This window comes from Abramis brama (genome assembly GCF_963993115.1).
Source record: "Abramis brama genome assembly, chromosome: 12".
NCBI lineage: Eukaryota > Metazoa > Chordata > Actinopteri > Cypriniformes > Leuciscidae > Abramis > Abramis brama.
Genome location: NC_139974.1, coordinates 39,370,391 through 39,392,664, shown reverse-complemented (window position 1 = coordinate 39,392,664; position 22,274 = coordinate 39,370,391). Strand labels below are relative to the sequence as shown.

Here is a 22,274-nt window from a genome sequence, read left to right as displayed (position 1 = left end):
ATATACCAGCTTTATTGAAATTTTAATAACTTTTATAGCATAGTAACTGTTTTATATAGTAGCCTATTATCGGAAGACAATCATCTTCATCATTATAACCAGTGCTATTAATAAAAACGGATATGTCAGTGATTCGCGAGAACACTTGGCAACCCGAGAGTCTCTTTGAATCAATGGTCGCGCGGGAAGGAGTAGATGCAGTAAACAGAGAATCTCGAGTAGTTATATATAAACATAACTAAAATACGACTTTCTAAACCTTATCAATAATTACCTGTTTATTATGAGATTGTCAGCGCATTAAATGCTCCACATATAGCCCGCGTCTGAGTATTAGAGATTTGTAAACACAGAATGAAATCCACCAAGAGCACTAAAGCAAAACCGGCTAAAGAAGAAGAGTGTGGGATATGGCTCGACACAAAAGAGTTAAAGGAGAAGAAACATAAGGTAACCCAATTAAATACATGCTTTTATAGCAGATTTAACTTATTGCAGTTGTATTTGAGGTGTATTTCCTTTGTCTCCTTCAGTTGACCCGCCCGATGATCTCCAGACTGACGCTGAGCTTCACTCAGACTAAACTCCACATGCCCGTCACGAGACAGAGCATTATATCAGCCTTCTTCACTCACACACACACAGGTGACACATTACACAACTCTTCATACTCTATTATTATTATTATATATATATATATATATATATATATATATATATATATATATATATTGGTATCGTTAACTATGTAAATAACTCTGGTGTGCGTGTGAGTGTGTGTTCACTGTTCAATAATTTGTGTGTGTGTACTAGTACAGCTGTACAGTTTGTTTGTGTGTTCAATTTGTGTGTGTGCGAGTGAGAGTGAGTGTTCAGTTTGTGTAAGTGTAAGGGTGTGTGTGTGTTCAGTTTGTGTAAGGGTGTGGGGGTGTGTGTGTGTGTGTTCAGTTTGTGTGAGTGAAAGGGTGTGCGTTTAGTTTATGTGTGTTCAGTTTGTGTGAGTGTGTATGTGTTCAGTTTGTGTGTGAGTGTGTATGTGTTCAGTGTGTGTGTGTGTACAGTTTGTTTGTATGTTCAATTTGTGTGTGTGAGTGAGTGTTCAGTTTGTGTAATTGTAAGGGTGTGGGTGTGTGTTCAGTTTGTGTGTGTATGTGTTCAGTGTGAGTGTGTATGTGTTCAGTGTGTGTGTGTGTGTGAGTGTGTATGTGTTCAGTGAGTGTGTGTGAGAGTGTGTATGTGTTCAGTGTGTGTGCGTGTACAGTTTGTTTGTGTGTTCAGTTTGTGTGTGTAAGTGAGTGTTCAGTTTGTGTAAGGGTGTGTGTGTGTGTGTGTGTGTGTTCAGTTTGTGTGTGTGTGTATGTGTTCAGTTTGTGTGTGTGTGTGTGTGTGTGTGTGTTCAGTTTGTGTGTGTGAGTGTGTATGTGTTCAGTTTGTGTGTGTGTGTGTGAGTGTGTATGTGTTCAGTTTGTGTGTGTGTGTGTGTACACCAGGGTTATTATAGTTAACTGAAACTTTTTAGTTAAAAAAAAAACCAAAACATTTTTGTTGCATGAAATAAAATAATATTAAGTTATTTCAGCTGCTGCTTTCATTTACTTTAACCTGGTGTACTAAAACAACTAAAAGTAAACACAAAAATGAATAAAAAATATATGTAAAAAAAAAAAAACATGCAACAAAATTACTAAACACTATAATAGTATCTCAATGATCCTAAAATAGCACTAATACACACACACACACATCTTTAATGTGATGATAAACAGTTCAAGCTGAATTCTGGTGTTTCTGTGCTCAGACCCGAACCGAAGTGCGACACACACCGGGACGACACACTCCGGGAAAACACACACCGGGACGACACACAACACCGGGGCGACACACACCGGGAACAAACGCAAACATGGCATGACCTCGGACTCGACCTGTCAATCATCTGAGCTGGACCTGCAGACCCGGGACGGAGATTGTGACGGATCGTCAGACAGGGACCAGAAAGAGCAGCGTTTCCTCCATTTAATACGCGGAGGAGAGTCGGAGAACGAGGAACCTCCTGGAAAAAGGAGACATGTGGCCCATTATATACAAGAACATGACCAAACTGTGTTAAAGACACAAGAACATCACAATAACCAAGAGAACCCAGATAACATGTTTCATCATGGAGGTCATAAAGCCACAGTTAAGGGGCGTGTCTTAACCTCTCGACCTGTCAATCAAACCCACAGGAGCTGGAGTGCCGAGTGCAGAACCGAAGCGTCGCCCATCAGACGCACGGGAAAGGAGAATCTCCGGCCGGGATCTCCTCTTCAGAATCCTGCTTTTACACGGCAGGTCGTGTCCAGTCCAGCCAAGGGCAGGCTGAAGGAGAAACACACACTTCTCTCCCCTGAGGAGTGTGTGAGCGCAGGAGACACTCTTGCTTCGCTGTTCACTCAGGACTCGGAGGGTCTGTGTGTGATCGCTCATCGAGACCGGCACTCGCTGGAGGAGCGCAGGAGTTACAGTGTGTGTGCTTCAGGAAAAGAGGAGGAGGAGGAGGAGGAGGAGGAGATGCTGTTCACTCAGGACTCAGAGGGAAACCTGGTCATCAAGCATTAAACACGTGTGTGTGTGTGTGTGTGTGTGTGTGTGTGTGTGTGTGTGTGTGTGTGTGTGTGCTTCAGGAAAAGAGGAGGAGATGCTTTTCACTCAGGACTTCACTCAGAAACCTGGTCATCAAACTTTAAACGCATGAGAATAACAACAAAAACACTGTTTTAATGAGTTTAAATGCATGGATGGATTTTTAATATTTAATATTTTTTCCAGATATCGTTTATTTCATATAATAAAATTGTGTTGTTGTTGTTGTTGTTTTTTGGTATTGTTAACTCTAGTGTGTGTGTGTGTGTGTGTATTCAGTTTGTGTGAGTGTGTGTTCAGTTTGTGTGAGTAAAGAGTGTAAGACTGTGTGTGTGTTCAGTTTGTGTGAGTAAAGAGTGTAAGAGTGTGTGTGTGTTCAGTTTGTGTGAGTAAAGAGTGTGAGTGTGTGTTCAGTTTGTGGGAGTGTGTGTGTGTTCAGTTTGTGTGAGTAAAGAGTGGGAGTGTGTGTGTGTGTGTGTTCAGTTTGTGTGTGTGAGTAACACTATAGATGACTAGCTAAAATAAATAGTAAAAAAAATATTATTACTATTATTTAGAAGCTCTTGGTTTTTTAAGTGATACAGTGTAAAACATAAACAATGAATTAAATGCAAATAAAAACCCAAAATGATGTAATGTTGTGTAATGACTCGTGTCTGCCAGCAGAGGGCAGAGTGTGTGTGTAATGACTCGTGTCTGCCAGCAGAGGGCAGAGTGTGTGTGTAATGACTCGTGTCTGCCAGCAGAGGGCAGAGTGTGTGTGTAATGACTCGTGTCTGCCAGCAGAGGGCAGTGTGTTGTATAATGACTCGTGTCTGCCAGCAGAGGGCAGTGTGTGTGTGTAATGACTCGTGTCTGCCAGCAGAGGGCAGTGTGTTGTGTAATGGCTCGTGTCTGCCAGCAGAGGGCAGTGTGTTGTGTAATGACTCGTGTCTGCCAGCAGAGGGCAGTGTGTGTGTGTAATGACTCGTGTCTGCCAGCAGAGGGCAGTGTGTTGTATAATGACTTGTGTCTGCCAGCAGAGGGCAGTGTGTGTGTGTAATGACTCGTGTCTGCCAGCAGAGGGCAGAGTGTGTGTGTGTAATGACTCGTGTCTGCCAGCAGAGGGCAGTGTGTGTGTGTAATGACTCGTGTCTGCCAGCAGAGGGCAGTGTGTGTGTGTAATGACTCGTGTCTGCCAGCAGAGGGCAGTGTGTGTGTGTAATGACTCGTGTCTGCCAGCAGAGGGCAGAGTGTGTTTACTGTCTCCGGTGAATCATGAACGCTGTGCTTATAGAATCCGACTATATCTTTGAATGGTGTGTCACATTAATAAACATAAGCTCTAACACTTTAAAGTTAGTTTATATTTTGTATTTCCTCAGATTTCCAGAATACTTCACATTCTGTTCTTGTTTGCTCAATGTCAGGAAAAGAATCTAAAGAGCAAATGCTGACAAATCCACTCTTTTTTCATGCATTCATAATTAATGCCAAATTTGATGATCCCATTGCGAAGGTTAGATTTTTTTACGTGTAAAAACCCTGTGCGAGGAAAAATATTAAGAAATTAAAATTAAACAATTGTCTTTTATAGTGTCCTTGTGCTAAACAGCTTCATATTTTTTTCACAAAACTTTTATTTTGCCATACTGATAAAAACTAGCCCTGTCAATACAATAAAATAATCAGAATTTTATTAAAAATCATGATTTCTGATCATTCTTTAGAAAGCAGAATGAAACGGTAATATCATGTGAGCAAATTATTACGCTTAACATTCATTAGTCATTTTTAAATCAAGTCTTAAAACTTTTTATTTCAGGATTGCTTGAATAATTAGAATTTTATTTTGTTGTTTATTTATTCAGCGTTACATCTTTTTTTTTTTTTTGCTCTCTACTTCGTGTTTTAATTGATATTGTTGTGCTTGCTTGTGTTGGAGCGCTTTGAGAATGCAATTTTAAAGGTGCTATACAAAATAATTATTTTATTATTATTATTAATATCTGCACAGTTTGCTTTAAAAACACATTTTGGGTCCCGTATGGAGGGCATTTTCTGCCAAATTTAAATAAATAAATTAAATGATTAAAATGAAAATTAAAACCAGATTAACGATTTCATTACAGAAAACTGTACGCAAAATATGTGACAAAATTGAGAATGAAATTAAATGATTTCATTTTCACAGCATTATCCCTGTCAAATTGAAAAATAAAATGCAATTGGTGATTTCACATTTCATTTTCACTACAGTCTCGAGGCAAGACTGCCAATATTAAAATGAAAAGCCAAACGTGAAAAAGAAAGTACAAATACAGTTTTTACAATGAATGCTCTTTAGTAACGCTCACGCAATAATAGTGACAATTCAAATTCAAATACAAATGTAAATTTTCGTTTTCATTTTAATTCCTCTTTTATTTCACAGTTTTCATTTTCGTTTTCATTTTCAAAGACAACCTGCATGCAAATTCTATGTTAATGAGTGGGTGTGGCTTATTCTAGTAACGGCGCTAGAGGCACGCCTTCTGTAAAGCGAAGTCATCGACGTCCCGTGTGAGTTGAATGTGTGAAACAAAATTATTTAAATAATATAGTAATCGACACGACGAGATATGGCGAAATCTGTTAGTGAGCTTTTGCGGGAAATGAAAACGAAAATGAAAACTGTGAAATAAAAGAGGAATTAAAATGAAAACGAAAATTTACATTTGTATTTGAATTGTGTCACTATTATTGCGTGAGCGTTACTAAAGAGCATTGTAAAAACTGCATTTGTAGTTTCTTTTTCACGTTTGGCTTTTCATTTTAATATTGGCAGTCTTGCCTCGAGACTGTAGTGAAAATGAAATGTGAAATCACCAATTGCATTTTATTTTTCAATTTGAAAGGGATAATGCTGTGAAAATGAAATCATTTAATTTCATTCTCAATTTTGTCACATATTTTGCGTACAGTTTTCTGTAATGAAATCGTTAATCTGGTTTTAATTTTCATTTTAATCATTTAATTGATTTATTTAAATTTGGCAGAAAATGCCCTCCATAGTCCCGGACCCCATTTTTAAAACATTTGCTCCAGAACAACTAAATGTTCTAAAGTTTATCAAGGAGACGATAAACATGCCAAAAACATGCAAATACCAGTGTAACAGGTTCATGATTACTTTATTTGATTAAATTCATGTGAAAATACTTATAAAGTACAGTGTGATTTAGTACAGTGTTCACGTTCTACTGTGTTTATGCATCATTTATAAATGTGCATTAATGTTTAGTTAAATGAGGACTGTTTACTGACCAAGTAAATGTAACATAATTCCCTCTTAAGGACTGAAGAATGCTACATATTAACACATGTTGGCATACATTCAAAGAGTTCAAGACCTTCCTGTGGAACATTTAAAGCATGTACATTTACAGGCAGATGTAAATGTGAGTAAACAACTAGGAAACAATTCAGGACAAATAAAGTTTGATCAGCCGCATTTACTTAACGAAATCTATTATGCTCTTTTACAAAGTCTTTTCAGGCTCTACTAGAACAGGTTTTCCTGCTTGAATGTTGATTATTCTCCTCATATTCTCCATTGTTGCAGCTCCTCTCTTCCCAGTCTGTCAGTAACGCTCTGTTTAGTTCCTGTCTCTATGAAGCCCCTCCTTCTGAAAAGCACACTGTGCTCTGATTGGTCGGCTGGAGCAGTGTGTTGTGATTGGTCGAGCGCTTCGAGTGTGTTTGGGAAATGTCCCGCCCCTTACCATAACCGCCAGTTTAACACACTACTAACTAACTCAACCAGGCCCCGCCCCTTTATTCTGCGCATTAATTATTTAAATGAGGAATACTGTGACGTGTTCGATTCTCAAACGGCAACATTACACACTAAAGAAAGATTTAATAGGTCCTCTTTGATGTTATAACGCAGCACAAACATATCTGACATACAGGAGTCAGTTTCAGATGATGGTCTGAGATTATGATAAAATTAAGCAATGTTATTTTTGAACTATATTAAAATAATATAAAACCTTATAAAAATACCCCCGAAGGCACTCATTCGTTTGCAGAACAAAGGCCTGATTTGACTGTAAAAGATCCATTTAACACTTGATTTCACACAGTCTGCGTCCAAAGCCTGAAGATTCACTTCATCTCGCCAAATAAACATGTTTCATGCAGAAGAAAAGTGTTATGAACTGAAACTGGGATAAACTGAAGGAAATGTCAAATGTGACGCGCGAAACACAAAGGAGTGGTTTTCCTATAAAGATGAGTTGTAGCTAAATATACTTGTATATCTATATCTATAAATATATATATATATATATATATATATATATTAATATTACAACATGGAACCAAAATGTATTAAACATGAGAATTTATGACATCAACTCAAAGTACTATATAATTTCAAAGACAAAAATAAAATAAAACATTAATAAATTGATTACATTTTCAAAAATTAAATGTAAAAAATACATTGCTATGGACAAAAGAATGAGCCAGAATTGCTTTGAGTGTTATTTTAATGTCATTCTGATACTATTATAGTTTCTACAAATATTTTGATTATTTTTGTAATGTTTTATTTTTTAATTTTTTTAAGTTTTAGTTATTTTTCTGTGTTTTTCTTTTTTGTCTGTATGTCTATATAGTTTTATTATTTATTTCAGTTTTAATTTGAGTTATTTTACTAGGCCTACATAAAATTACACTAAATGAAAATAAGAAATCTTGCCTTGGCAACTGGCTGAAAAAAAAAAAAAATTATATATATATATATATATATTTTTTTTTTCAGCCATGTATATGTATGCATTTTTTAAAAATATTTTATTTTACTTCAGCTAACCTAAAATGTTTTATAGTTTTAGTTTTGATTTCGTACTTTGAGTCGTTGACTGAAAAATTCCCATATTCACACATAATGGTGCCATGCAGTGCAATCATTTATATAATACATAATGTGTACAAATTATAATCTAATAATCAATTTTTAATAATCTATTTGTAGTAATAATCTATTTTTATTGCTGCTAAATTTAAGGAGAAAAATATCTAACACTAATTTATTTAAAGGTTTCATGACTGGTTTGGGGAAATGGAATTTTTTGCTCATATTTTGCTCTTAATTAAAAAAAAAAAAATTACCCTAAAACTACAACTCACACGACCACAATGTATGAATTCTTACGTTTGAGTTCACATAGCGATACAGTGAAAGTGCATGAAGGATTCTGGGTAATGGGAAGGAGATGACGAGCTGGGAGAGAATCACCCGGCGATCTTCGTGGGCTCTGTCACCAGACTGGACCCGTCCCACACCGTCTTAAACTGCTCCGGGACTGGAAACTCCCTCTGTTGACAACATGAGGAGATATCAGTCAGATAATGCATGAACAATAACTTCAGTAATAACATTATAATGCTGATGAGAGTTTTTGTCAGTGTTTCTGAACTCCTGAAACGCCTCCATTGTAGTCTTGAGTTTCTTCCGGGAACGAACACGTCACAATATTCCTCATTATAATAATTCATACGCAGAATAAAGGGGCGGGGCCTGGTTGAGTTACTTAGTAGTGTGTTAAACTGGCAGTTATGGTAAGGGGCGGGGCATTTCCCAAACACACTCGAAGCGCTCGACCAATCACAACACACTGCTCCAGCCGACCAATCAGAGCACAGTGTGCTTTTCAGAAGGAGGGGCTTCATAGAGACAGGAAGTAAACAGAGCGTTACTGACAGACTGGGAAGAGAGGAGCTGCAACAATGGAGAATATGAGGAGAATAATCAACATTCAAGCAGGAAAACCTGTTCTAGCAGAGCCTGAAAGGGCATGAAGGACATCTTTACAAGTGTAAGATATTTCCAGTGTAAATACACTCACGTAATCGTCTTCTCCCTCGGGAACCAGGATGTTCATCTCGGAGCTCTTGGCACTGACTATCTCACAGTCCAGAGAATCCCGGCTCAAGTACACATGGCAGCCCTCAGTCTTGTTAATGGAAATTAAAGGAACTTTTCCCATCACCTGAGAGACAAAAACACAAGTTATATTACGTTTTGTTCATTTGGTGACTAAATATATATAAGGGTGATACAATAGAGAAGCTCATTTTATAGTACAATTGAGTTCTACAATAACAAGCTACATAAGTCTGATTGCATAAGTTTGGGGTCGGTTGTTTTCTGCATTTATTTTATAAAAAATACAATAAAAATTGTGAGGTATTATTATCATTATATATGTGAATATATAGTAAACTGTAATTTATTCCTGTGATCAAAGCTGTATTTTCAGCATCATTACTCCAGTCTTCAGTGTCACATGATCCTTCAGAAATCATTCTAATATGATGATTTGATGATCAAGAAACATTCATGATTATCATCATCAATGTTGAAAAGTTTAATATTTTTGTGGAAACTGTGGAGGGAAAAAAAAGCATTTATTTAAAATAGAAAATAAATGCAACACTATAAATGTCTTTACTGTCCCTTCTGATCAATTTAATGCATCTTTGCTAAACAAAAATAAATATATATATATTTATAACCAAACTTTTGAATGGTGGTGTATGTGGATGATGAATTTGACAATATTATAATCCTTAGCAACTCATGCTATTTAAGCACATAAAATTGAAATTTGATGTATGATGGTGTAATATATGTATGTGAACGTCTCTTCAAAATCAACATATGCAAACCACAGCTCTATTTAACAATCATGTTAAACGTTGACAAGGTTGACATTTTTTATATGTATATTTTTGTGCATGACATATGAAAAATATCACCTCTTGCTGTTTTTCTTTTTTAACATCCATAGAAATAAACGAAGAAAAAATATACAAATACAGAGAACACTCTAACCCTACCCATCCCAGAGTATCCCACAAAAAAACAAACAGAAGAAAAAAGAAAAAAAAGGGGGAGGAAAAAATCAAATCTCCAATGAAGGTACAGCCTCAACAAAGGAAAGGACAGTATTCCACATATGACCCTGGATCACGTCACCAGTCTCGAGTCGCACGGGTTTATTTGTGGCAATAGCCAATAATACATTGTACGGGTCAAAATTATGGATTTTTCTTTTATGCCATAAAAAATCATTAGGATATTAAGATCATGTTCCACGACCATATTTTGTAAATTTCCTACAGTAAATATATAAAACATGTATTTCTGTGAGTGAATGCTGCACAATCGCCAACATAAATGAACAACTTTAAAGGAGATTTTCTCAATGTTTCGATTTTTTTGCTCCCTCAGATTCCAGATTTTCAATAGTTGTATCTCGACCAAATATTGTCCTATCCTAACAAACCACACATCAATGGAAAGATTATTTATTCAGCTTTCAGATGATATATACATCTCAATTTCAAAAAATTGACCCATGTGACCAGGTCCAGGGTCAAGTCTCTGATGGAGTGTTTCATTTGTTCCAGGTGTAGAAAGCACATTAAGTCCTTCAGCCGAGACAAATGAGAAGAGGGACATGAGGATTTCCAATGTCACAATATTCGTCTTCTGGCTCCCAATGAAGCAAAAGCATTAATATCAGCATGGCGCTTGTTGACAAGGACATTCTTTATTGATTCTCGCAGTTATGGCCATAATTCATATCACAGATCAATATCACAGATCACTCACAGATCAGATCTGTAACTCATGTACACGTTTCCATCTAACCTGAAGCTGAACGTCTGTGGAGTTGATGATCTCGACGATGCCCACCGCACTGTCGAACACGAGCCCGAGCTTCTTACAGTTATCTGCGGACACACACACACACACACACACACGCACGTTGCGAGTGGATGATAGCGTTATGAATGAGAGCAGCTGGTGTTTGAGGAGCTCCTCTTACCCACTATGATGGAGTTGACTTTCCCTCTGATCTGGAGTGTGGAGCGGTTACAGCTGAAGACGTACACCACCTGTCTGAGCTCGGTGTCCTCTATCAGCAGGTCATGTGACTGATCCTGGTGCTCCTATAGGCCACACACACACACACACACACACTCTCGTGATGATACAGCTATAGGACACGACAGCCCAGATTACACGTGTTACCATATTATATACATTTCTACATTCATCCAAGCCACTTTTTGGGAGATAATCATTATTTTTATAATGAATATCTTTCACTTTCAAATGTGCCACTTAGAATTATTATTTTATAGAACATGTTAAGCTCTTCTAAATATCTTTCTATTGAGAAAATGGTATAGTAATAATAATAATAATAATAATTATTATTATTATTATTCATCATTATGCAACCTTCTAAATATACAATATACTATAACATAATAGTATATAATAATAGCAGTAATAATAACCACTATGCTAACTATGATCATTATTTATAATAACAATAATGATAACCACAATGCCAACTATAAAAATAATTATTATTATTATCTCATAATTATTTATAATTAATTAATATATAATTTAACAATATAATATAATTAAAATAATAGTAGTATTAATAATTACTACAATAATAATTATAGATAGCATAGTGGTTATTATTATTACAACTACTATTATTATATATTATGCTATATTATACTATACTGTATATTTAGAAGAATACATTATAACAATAATAACCACTATGCAAACTATAATTATTGTTATTAATGTAAGAATAAGAATTATTATTATAATGTATTCTAATATAACATAATAATATATAAAAATAGTAGTAATAATAATAATAATAACCACCATGGTAACTATAATAATAATACATGTTATTATTATTATTATTATTATTATTATTATTATTAACGTTATAATAATAATAATAATAAAGTATTAATGTGTATTCAAATATAATATAATCTCTAGTTTGCATTTTCATTTCAAAGATAATGAATAAATGGCTTTGTATAATATTAATAAAATGTCAAGTGCATTGCATTGTGGTATAGATTCTGTTTTGCACATTCTGTTTCTGTTTTGTAGCAGGAGAGTGTGTGTATTAGTGTGACGTCGAGAGCAGAGGAGAGCACACACACCACCCTCCACTTCTTCCCCTCCAGCTCCAGCACTGGGGAATGTCTCCGCTCCTGACTCCTGGCCGGAGACTCCCGGTGGATCCTCTCTCCCGGACAGCGCAGGCTGGCGTTCTTATGCGTCTTCTGCTCGTCAGACACATGCTTTAAACCTGGAGGAAGAACACACACACACACACACACCACCTGACGTGACGTTTGCTGGCGGGACAGTGTGTCTGAGACTGGTGGAGGTCTCCGGCCCACCTTTAGTGATGTCCTGGCCCTGGTTGAGCTGTGCGAACAGAGCCGAGTGTTGAGCTGTGCTGTCGCTCGCTTTACTATCCATGAACACTGGAGGAGGAGGAGGAGGAGGAGGAGGAGGAGCGTTGAACTGTGAGGAATGGGCTACAGGACCCTGTTGAGAACATCAGAGTTAGTCCCCTATATATACAGTATATATACACTTTATTATTATACTGTTTAACAACATGGCTGAATATCTTATGAAGGTACAGCAACTAAACTGTAACTGCGTGTTGGTAAGTTCCTTGCAATGGCCATTTTACTCCAGAAGGCGGAGTATGAGGCAGCGGATTGAGTCTGTAGTGTTGCTGACCTGAATGAATGGTTATATATATATATATATATATATATATATATATATATATATATATATATATATATATATATATATATATATATATATATATATGAAGAGTTCAGATGCAAAAGCCTCTAAGTGCCATCTGAAATTTTCTTCTAGAATGATCATAATTGTATATTTAAGTTCAGTAGTTTCACTTAAATGACAATAATAGGTCATTTTCATTGCCATTTAAGTGAAATTACTGAACTTAAATATATGAGCTTGATAGAAATGATCATTCTAGAAGAAAATTTCAGATGGCACTTAGAGGCTTTTGCATCTGAACTCTTCATATATATATATATATTTTTTTTTTACAAACACACAAATATTTTTCCATTAGCATTGATGTCATACAGTAATAAAAAATAAATAAATAAATAAATAAATAATATATATATATATATATATATGTGTGTCTTGTGTGTGTGTTAGTATATATATTTATTTATTTATTCTAAAAAGCAAGGCAAAGAAATGTTGCAGTCCTCAATAAAAAAAAGTAAAAAAATTCTATTATATATATTATATATTTTTGTATATATAAATGTATATATATTATATATGTGTGTGTGTGTATATATATATATATATATATATATATATATATATTATACACACACACACACATATATATATATTATATATAACATACTTTTTTTAGTATTTTTTTGGTATATAAAAAAATGTATATAAATGCACAAATTTTTATATATAAATATTTGTGCATTTCTATATATTTTTCTCCATAAACATGTCATACAGTAATATGGGTAAACTTGGGTCAATGTTTTAATGCGTTCAATTGCATGAAACTTGTTTGATATACAAATTTGAACATAAATGTGTATGAACATCTCAACTAAATTGTATAATTAAATGAGTATGGAATATGGAAAAGAAGAAACAAATAATAATGAACGAGCAGGGGTGTGCAACCCTCTGACTGCTACTCTCTCTATGCATATTATAAAATGTTAAATATCACAATAAATATCAGTCAAAAATATGCTGTAAGATGTCTCTCGCTAACTGAATCCTGTTGATCCTCGATGAGTGTTTCCATGATGGTCCTGATTTTCATATCAGTCCATGTGTTTCTGACACAACTGGGATAATCTTATTTAACAAAAAAGCACAATTAGCGCGGGCCGTGTGTGTGTTGTGTGACCCTGACGACACACTTACGCCTGTTTCACATCGTCAGCACAGCTGCCATTGACAGTTGCACACGGTTAAGCCACTTAAACAACTGTTGCACACTCATCTTTTGCTGTCTTGTGCAAACACACACACTTATAATCCCAATACTTGTGATGATGTTCGGCATAGGTTGGGCAGCTCGACCTCTGACCCCAAAGGTCAATGCCTTGTGAAGAGGTGGAAAGGCAAAGGTACTTAAACAAACTGTTAGAGGAAGTGGAAAAGCGAGACAATACAGTGAAGCAGGAGTTTGATGTGTGAGGATATTTACTGAAGTCAAAGGAGAGGTATAGTGTGGAGTACATGAGAAGAGAGGTTGAGTTACGAGGAGTGTGTGTGAGAGCAGGTGTGTAAGCCAGACACACACTAGGCTTTTGTTGGGGGCATTTCTATGGTAAACCCCCCATGCAAAAAGACCCAGATGACCACCTGTCCGCAGCACACAGTCCTTCACACACACACACACACACACACACACACACACACACACACACACACACACAGAGCGGGAGGGACAGCTGACACACACACAGTCAGTGACGGCTCTCAGGTTTCTGTCTGACACACACACTATTTCAGACAAGGTTTGACATCCCCAAAAGTTCCAGAACTACTTAATATAATGGTGTACACTATAATGTTTTTTAAATAAGATTATTAGTACGGTGATACCGATATATCATGCATCCCTGTTTAACAAAACCCTTTGTGACCCTGGATCACAAAATCCAGGATTATTTGTGGCAATAGCCAACAATACATTGTATGGTACATTTTTCTTTTATGCCAAAAATCATTAGGATATTAAGTAAAGATCATGTTCCATGAAGATATTTTGTAAGTTTCCTACCGTAAATACATAAAACATTTATTTTTGTGAGTGAATCTTGAACATAAATGGACAACTTTAAAGATGATTTTTTTGCACCCTCAGATTCCAGATTTTCAAATAGTTGTATCTCGGCCAAATATGATCATATCCTAACAAACCACACTGCAAAAAATGCTTTTCTTACTTAGTATTTTTGTCTGGTTTCCAGTCCAAATATCTAAAAATTGATAAGATAAGAATAGATAAGTAAAATTAGATAAGATATTATATCTTATTTTCCGGGGGAATTAATCAAATTTTAAATCAACAAGCAAAATTATCTGTCTAAAAATAATCTTAATATAATTGTTAGCTACGGTGATCATTTATATGATTTTTCCATTTATTCAGCACAGTAAGCAGACATACTCATTTTAAAGACATGAAGCACAAACCCTTTTTCCCATTAGATATGTTAGGTAAACTATTACCTAACATGTAATTGTTGGATGCGTCCGTCGGGAATGCCAAAACCTCCAAAATCACACTGCAAAAAATGCTTTTCTTACTTAGTATTTTTGTCTTGTTTCCAGTCCAAATATAAAAAAAATTCTTATATCAAGATGCATTCACTAAAGTAGTAAAATGCCATAAGATATTATGTCTTGTTTTCTGGGGAAATAAATCAAAATTAAGTGAGTTTTTGCTTAAAACAAGCAAAATTATCTGTCCATGGGGATTATCTGTCCAATCTTAATATTCAAACAGAAACAAGATTATTTTTCTTACCCCATGGACAGATAATTTTGCTTGTTTTAAGCAAAAATTCACTTAATTTTGATTTATTTTCAAAAATTAATTTTACTATAAAATGCATCTTGATTTAAGTTATTTTTTTTTTTATATTTGGACTGGAAACAAGACAAAAATTCGAAGAAAAGCATTTTTTGCAGTGCGTACAATGGAAAGCTTATTTATAAATTGTGACCCATGTGACTGGTTTTGTGGTCCAGGGTCACACATTGGTTAATATCGATTGGTACTTCCAGAACACAAAGAAGCTGTGGCCTCACTCACAGTCTTGCTCCACACGAGGCCAGTGGTGTGATGCTCCTTGATGTAGGACTGGAGCTCAGTCCAGATGCTCAGATAGGAACGCACCCACTCCACATGACGGCCGTCGCTGGGGTCGACACAAGAAACATCAAATCAATAAATCATTTTTTAATATCAAAACAAATATTTATGTGAGGGAAATTTACTATGCATGCTCCTCGAAGAACCACCATGTAAGAGTAATTTCTCTTTAACATTAGGGATGCACTGATATGAACATTTTGCCCGATACCGATAACTCTTTATATTTGAGTAATTATATTTTATAAACCGATAACCGATATATTGGCCGATAAATCTAAATCTAAATTTTTCGCTGCACATGTTGCATTGAACTGTATTTTCCTTTTTGAAGTGTCAATCATATTTCAGCAAATTTAAAAGCATCATGTTGAACAGTGCGCATCTGAAGTGTCTCAGCTGAAGGAAATAACCCATTATTTATCGGCTTTAATATATTGGCCAAATTTTCTTATCGGGCCGATAACTATAATATTAAAAATGAACATATATCGGCCGATACCGATATGAAGGCCGATATATCGTGCATCCCTATTTAACATATCAAACTGAACTAAACACATACAAAAACAATCCACTAACGTGTCTTTGTAATCTTTCAGGACTCTGTTGGTGTAGAACATCGCGGCGTCGTTCATCTCCTTCACGTACGGCCCTGGTTTCTGACACTGCATGTCAGAGAGCGGGAACACAACGGGTCAGAAGATGGTCAAAGGAGCTTATGCACTCATAAAAAGTAAATAATAAGCACAGAATAAAAGATCAGTTTCATGTAAAGCACTAATACCGAGGCTCTGAACCTCTGCTGTAAACAGATGCAGTAGTTTAAAGCAGAAAATGATGGAGTCCAGATCTGTCTCAGTCCAAATTCACATTGCAGAGATTAGATACAGCCGTCCATGGCATGAAGACATCAGAAGAGTTTACATAATAGAAAATCAGTTTGGTGGTCCTCTCAGATATGGTTTCTGTGAGGTCACAATCAAAGAAAATATGCCTAATGTGATATTGTTTGAAGTTTATTTGATGGGCTTTTATCTCTAGTATCAAGCCATGCCTGAATCTGAAAGTGCAGAGACTCAAAAAGTCAAACCAGGTATTTTCTGGATCAGTTATAAAAGTTTGCATGGCTTTAGACTGCAACTAAATGCTTGCATTTTGAGACATTTTTTCCTATCGGTGTGAAAAAGTGGAACAAAACAGCGCTACTCGAACGCATTTACTTGCTGACCGCGAGTGTGAGATCCGGTGAAAAGCGCTCGAGTTCTCCTTTAAAAACCACAAATGTCTCTGTGGATTAAACTAGTTTAAATCCAGATAAAACAGCGCTGACATTCTCACTGGCGAGACAGGACACAAAGATCCAGTTTGAAGGCTTTTCAATCCGCAAATCACCAACATTAACCATGAATTTACTGTAGTAACACTAAGGGCCCTATCTTGCACCCAGCGTTTGTACACTGACACATGTTTCATTCCTATTTTGCACCCGCGCACAGCGGACTTTTCCCTCCACAGACGCACGTCTGTAAATTAGGGAATGAACTTGCGCTCCCGGGGGCGGTTCAGCGAAAAGAGGAGGCGTGTTCCGGTGCAAACGTTCCCTGGTGCTATTTTGCAGTTTCAGAAAACAATTCCGCCACAGACCAGGAGAAACCTAGTCTAAAATCAGTGGTGCGTTATTCAGATGCTATTTTAAGGGCGCATGCTTGGCCATAATGTAGCGTGTGCACAACACACATACACTTTGCTTCTCTCATCTACACACAGACGCAGCAGTTGACATTTTTGCAAATCATACATTATTACAAGGAAAAATATTCCACATGAGGGAAATCATTGTGGTGTCCATGAAGATGTGAAAAAATAGGCATAAATCTAGCTTACACATTTACCCAAATTATTATACGCCTGTTTAACCGAAGCTAATTTGGGTGTGTTTCTCCATCCTCATACAATGTCACTTCTCTGTGTTTTACGGCCCTGACGAGAACGTCGGTCTCCTCGGCTGTGAACCGCTCCTGGCGTGCGTCTGGCAAATCCGCCGTTATTATAGCAATCCGCCATGGAACAAGCGCGCCTGCTCTTAAAGGGAATGTGAGATATCGCTCTGATTGGTTTATTGCACGTTACGCCCCAAACCACACCTATGAGTAATGAAGCTACTTCAGACCAACACATTTTAGATTTGCGTCAGGCGCAAGAGTCATTTATCCCGCCGGTATAATAGCAACAGCGCCCGAGACCCGCCCACAAAGTTACTTGCGTTTCGTGCTTGATACTTGCGTTTCAGATCGTTAAAATAAGGGCCCTATTTGTAAAAGTGGTATTATGGCAGAAATATGGGATATTCATATGGCATTTTATTATATTATTAATGTTGACGTATTAACTGTATTAAAGGAGTAAAGTAATATAATTAGAGTATTTTTTGTTATTAAGCTATTGCCGTTTTTGTGCATTTGTATGTTTATGCTACTGTTTTTCATAACAAATACCACAGAATCCACAAGGTTACGGTAATGAGGTACCGTGCATGGTTTTACCAGTAGTTATGATCTACAAATGCATGATATCATGGAAGACCGATGGTTACTTTTAAAGGGGTGGTTGATTATGATTTGACTTTTCTAACTTTAGTTAGTGTGTAATGTTGCTGTTTGAGCAGAAACAACATCTGCAAAGTTACGACACTCAAAGGGAGTTCAATTCAAAGGGAGATATTTTCTTTTACAGAAAATATAGTTGCTATGATAGATGTAACCAAAACAGGAAAGCTTTGCCTCCGCTAGCCTGCTAACTAACATTACAGTATTGATGTAGTGTTTACTGTAGCTTTTTTTATTTTTAAGTTTACAAATTTTTTCACCACCCCTTAGGAAAATTATCCATGATTTTGATTACTGTTCGTATTTCTATAGTTTTCCGACAAATATGATTAAATGGTGGATAAAATCATATCTATAAGAAAATTACAAACAAAACAAAAACATACCACTCTGAAACGTCCTGTGAAATCAGTGCTTTAAATGCGTTCAGCACAATTCTCTTGTTCGTTAACATTGTCAGGGTCTGAATCAGGCTCGAAATTGTTTGAAATTGACGCCATTGTTAATATTTACATCTAATACTTACTTCATAACCACGAGTAGAGCTTGTGGTTATGAAGGGGCGGGACATTTCCCGAACATGCGCTAAAGAGCTGCCAATCACAACACACTGGGCCATCTAACCAATCACAGCATATTTCATATTTCAGAAGGAGGGGCTTCATCAAAAACGACGCGTTTAACCAGAGTGGGCAGAGAGGAACTGTAATAATGTAAAATATGTGATAAATAATGAGTTTTTTTAACAATCAAGCATGAGAACATTCTAGTACACCCCAAAAACAAAATCAAAACTTCGTAAAAGGGCATAATAGGACCCCTTTAATAAGAGTAGAGTCCTAACCCAGTCAGCATATTTAATTATTTTTAAATGAGGTTGTTAACTTTTACAGATGTTACTGTTTTTGCTAATGAAAATAAATTTACGTCCGCATCCCAACTCAAGTTTAAACTACTACTACTGTCAACTCAGGTTACCGTCATATGTTCATTTCTAAGAGACGAAACGTAACATTATTAAAGGGGTGGTATAATGCCCTTTTCACAAGATGTAAAATAAGTCTCTGATGTCCCCAGAGTGTGTATGTGAAGTTTTAGCTCAAAATACCACACATATATTTTTATATAGCATGTTAAAGTCGTCACTTTTTGAGGGTGAGCAAAAACGCACTGTTTGTGTCTGTTCCTTTAAATGCAAATGAGCTGCTGCTCCCGGCACAGGGGGCGGAGCTTCAAGAGCTCGTGTCCTTTTACCTCACACACACATGCACTGAACATTTCAAAAACTTTTAGCCTTTTATGTTCAAAAAGTCAGAAAGATGGAGAGACTCAAGAAGAAGCGACAACATGTAGAAGCAACAGGACATTTCTGAATGGTTAGTTGATGAATTTATGAAGCTTATGTGTAGTTATCTTCTAGTCATTGATTAGCATATTCTGTCATGATAATCTATAAATTGCATTCCTGGGGGCGGGTTTATGTAAATTCTAGGGTTGGTGATGTCACTAACCCGGGAGGAAGCTCGTGTAGTCTCTACCAGCCGTTTGTTGTAGTCCTTAAAAAGCGATTTCTTTCAAAGCAAATATCTTCCTTTGCTTTGGACTTTGAGCGTTGTAACTTTGTTGTTTATGCTCAAACAGCAACATTACACACTAACTAAAGTTAGAAAAGTGAAATCATAATCAACCACCCCTTTAACATCCCCCTGGCACCTCGGTGCTACCAGATCAGGTTGTAGAACTTGTTGCATATGATATATGAATATGTTTGCATGCAGCGAGTTAGTGAGTGTCCACAGAGAGGGTCTCACCACAGCCACCCAGCCCAGCGCGGGGATGCTCTCGCTCACGGCTGAGAGGTGGTTGAACAGGTCACTGCCGCGGTTCTTCTCCCGGAAGCTCTGGACCTCGTGGATCTGGTCGGAGAGAGGTCTGAGGAGGTCGGCCAGCTCCGTCTGAGGAAAAGCAATCAATCAAAGGTTAAGATTCATTTGTGGAACATCAAACCAGGGTTATAATATTCTAAAACTGAAACAAAAATATAAAAACAAGTTACTTGAAATAAAAAAAAACAGAGCTGCACGATTAATCATTAAAAGATCGTGATCTCAATTCGAACACCTATGCGGATCTTATTCCCAAATGACAACAAATCATCCTTTGAGAAGTACAATCACAGCGAACATTCAAGTCTGACCCAGAGAGGAATGAAACGGCTTCACAAACAGTCTTTTTAACCACACAGTATTGTTATTTCTGTCTTACAGTAATTCAGATTTTCACAGAAGTACTGGGATAAAAGTTTATAGTTCGGATATAAACACTGATGTCTACGGTAGTGATCAAAATAGAGCAAATCACCTTTTGAAAGTAACTTCAGCTTCAAAGCTTCAAATAAAGATTGAATCATTACATCGTTACACCAGTAGGTGGCGACATGTGACTGTTAAAAAATGTATTTGTTACTGAATCATTCATTCAACAGATTCGCTTAAAAAATGCTGATTCATCCAGTAATGAGTCAAGCGAAGTCTTTATGAACGAGTCAATGAATCATTAATTTTATTGATTTGTTCAAAAACGCAGATTCATCCAGTAATGAAACAAGCGAATTCTTTATGAGTAATTCATTGAATCCTTTATTTAAACAGATTTTTTTAAAATAATTAATTCAGATTAATTTGAACATTTTAAATAGACTGCAGCATCAGAACCTCTAGTAAATTACATGTTATTTTTGTTTAGTTGTATGTTCATCCTCGTGGGAAATTGTGATCTCAGTTTGAAACAAAAAAAATTTGTCCAGAATTGTGTAGCTCTAAAAACTGGAAATAAAATTTAATAACAACTATATACATTTTTTTACATCAGAAACTATTAAAAATGACGAAAAAATAACAAAATTACAAAAATGTTAAATGAAAACTAAGCATAAAAATAAAAACTGATACAAAATATGAATAAAAACTATAGCATCTCATTTTCATCCACCTATTGTTATGCAAATTGCATGGAAACGGCAAGATGCGCATAAATTCTAAAAATGTGCATAAAAAACGTATGCGCTCCATTGAGGTGGATACATTTTTTATCCAATATAAATACAAGTACCCGACTAGTCAATGCAAGTCCTATGCTGCGTCCAAAATCACATACTCTCTTGAGTAGGTACTTATTTTGAAGAAGTAAATACGTCACAACTGCTAAAAAAAGTATGTTCTATACAGTATGAATGTAATCTGGACGCACTACATCCGCCATGTTGTCATTATCATGTGACCTACAGTTGATTCACTGTCATTCTCTCCTGTGGCCTCATGGGATATTAAAGTGTCCAAATAAACACACTTCAGAATCCCATTGGAAGTAGTAGATCATCCGGGTGTTTTCACCTGCTCTTTTATGAGTACTAAGTGAATTCAGACATACTTCTTTTGTCACATACTGTTTTTCGCCTACTATATAGTATGTGATTTTAGATGCAGCCCATAGAGTGTTCTTTAAAACTGAGTCAAGAAATATTTGGTTCTGTGTAGAACCCTTTTTTTGCAAGCACATGTTAATATTCCACAGTACTCACACCTTAAAATAAAGTGTAAACAATGCGATTTTAAACGTGTCCATTAAATGCATATCTGCTAAAAGTGTCCGCATTAAGGACAGATGATCGTTAAAGTTTTGATGGCATTGACCCCTGAGAGCAAAGCACAGAGAAAAGCACGGAGCCGGAGTCACCCAAGCGGACTTTTAATAGTGGGACCGTTTTTTCCAATGAAAGCTTCACCTCCTCCCACTCGGCATTCCTGCCCGTAATGATGGGATCCCCTCGCCTTGTAAGGCCCGGTCCCGTAGCGATGTTTACAGTTTACCTCTCAACAAGGAGGAGAGGGAACACACTGTTTCTTTTGTTAAATGAACGTTTTTGTATTTACGCTTGTGTTCCAGCAGTTGCCATGTCCACCCTTTCAGTCCGTTTCATAAGAGCTCGGTGGGAGAATGAGTCTCCGGACTAAAAATACCACTTCTTGTTTTTAGTTCAACTTACATTCATGTGCAATTCAGTAGCATGAAACACCGGCTGACCTGACTTCAACCTCATCAAGTAAGCGAGAGACAGTGTTTGCTGGCACATTGTGTGTTTATTCATCTATATTTGCTGTTTTGTGGCTGAATGTGACTCAGCATTGATCTGTGGTGTTTGTGTGACACAAAGAGTTTGTGTGACACAAAGTGA

General features: G+C 36.4%; 2 protein-coding genes across 4 annotated transcripts in view; one reads left to right on the top strand and one right to left on the bottom strand.

Annotated features, from left to right (window-relative positions):
* Positions 1–167: 167 nt before the first annotated feature.
* aunip (aurora kinase A and ninein interacting protein) lies at positions 168–3,259 on the top strand. Its single transcript, XM_084131529.1, has 3 exons — positions 168–450; positions 534–645; positions 1,799–3,259. The coding sequence occupies exons 1-3, from the start codon at positions 355–357 to the stop codon at positions 2,599–2,601; spliced, it is 1,011 nt and encodes a 336-aa protein (XP_083987655.1). The 5' UTR covers positions 168–354; the 3' UTR covers positions 2,602–3,259.
* Positions 3,260–5,760: 2,501 nt separating this feature from the next.
* Positions 5,761–22,274, bottom strand: part of cap2 (cyclase associated actin cytoskeleton regulatory protein 2) — a 49,428-nt gene continuing 32,914 nt past the window's right edge. For all 3 annotated transcript variants that reach the window (XM_084130248.1, XM_084130249.1, XM_084130250.1), the window contains 9 exons: positions 19,852–19,995; positions 16,014–16,099; positions 15,372–15,477; positions 11,899–12,049; positions 11,656–11,804; positions 10,491–10,614; positions 10,313–10,395; positions 8,502–8,645; positions 5,761–7,971 (listed from right to left, as the gene is read on the bottom strand). In XM_084130248.1, coding sequence (XP_083986374.1) covers positions 7,888–7,971; positions 8,502–8,645; positions 10,313–10,395; positions 10,491–10,614; positions 11,656–11,804; positions 11,899–12,049; positions 15,372–15,477; positions 16,014–16,099; positions 19,852–19,995 — 1,071 coding nt within the window. In that variant the 3' untranslated portion in view covers positions 5,761–7,887. The remainder of the gene's footprint in view (positions 7,972–8,501; positions 8,646–10,312; positions 10,396–10,490; positions 10,615–11,655; positions 11,805–11,898; positions 12,050–15,371; positions 15,478–16,013; positions 16,100–19,851; positions 19,996–22,274) is intronic.

What these genes read in the sequence shown, in the direction of transcription:
- aunip (XM_084131529.1), top strand. Translation starts at nt 355, where the DNA reads ATGAAATCCACCAAGAGCACTAAAGCAAAACCGGCTAAAGAAGAAGAG. An exon ending in TAAAGGAGAAGAAACATAAG is followed by an intron (nt 451 to 533) that starts GTAACCCAATTA and finishes TGTCTCCTTCAG; the next exon opens with TTGACCCGCCCGATGATCTC. An exon ending in CTTCACTCACACACACACAG is followed by an intron (nt 646 to 1,798) that starts GTGACACATTAC and finishes TTCTGTGCTCAG; the next exon opens with ACCCGAACCGAAGTGCGACA.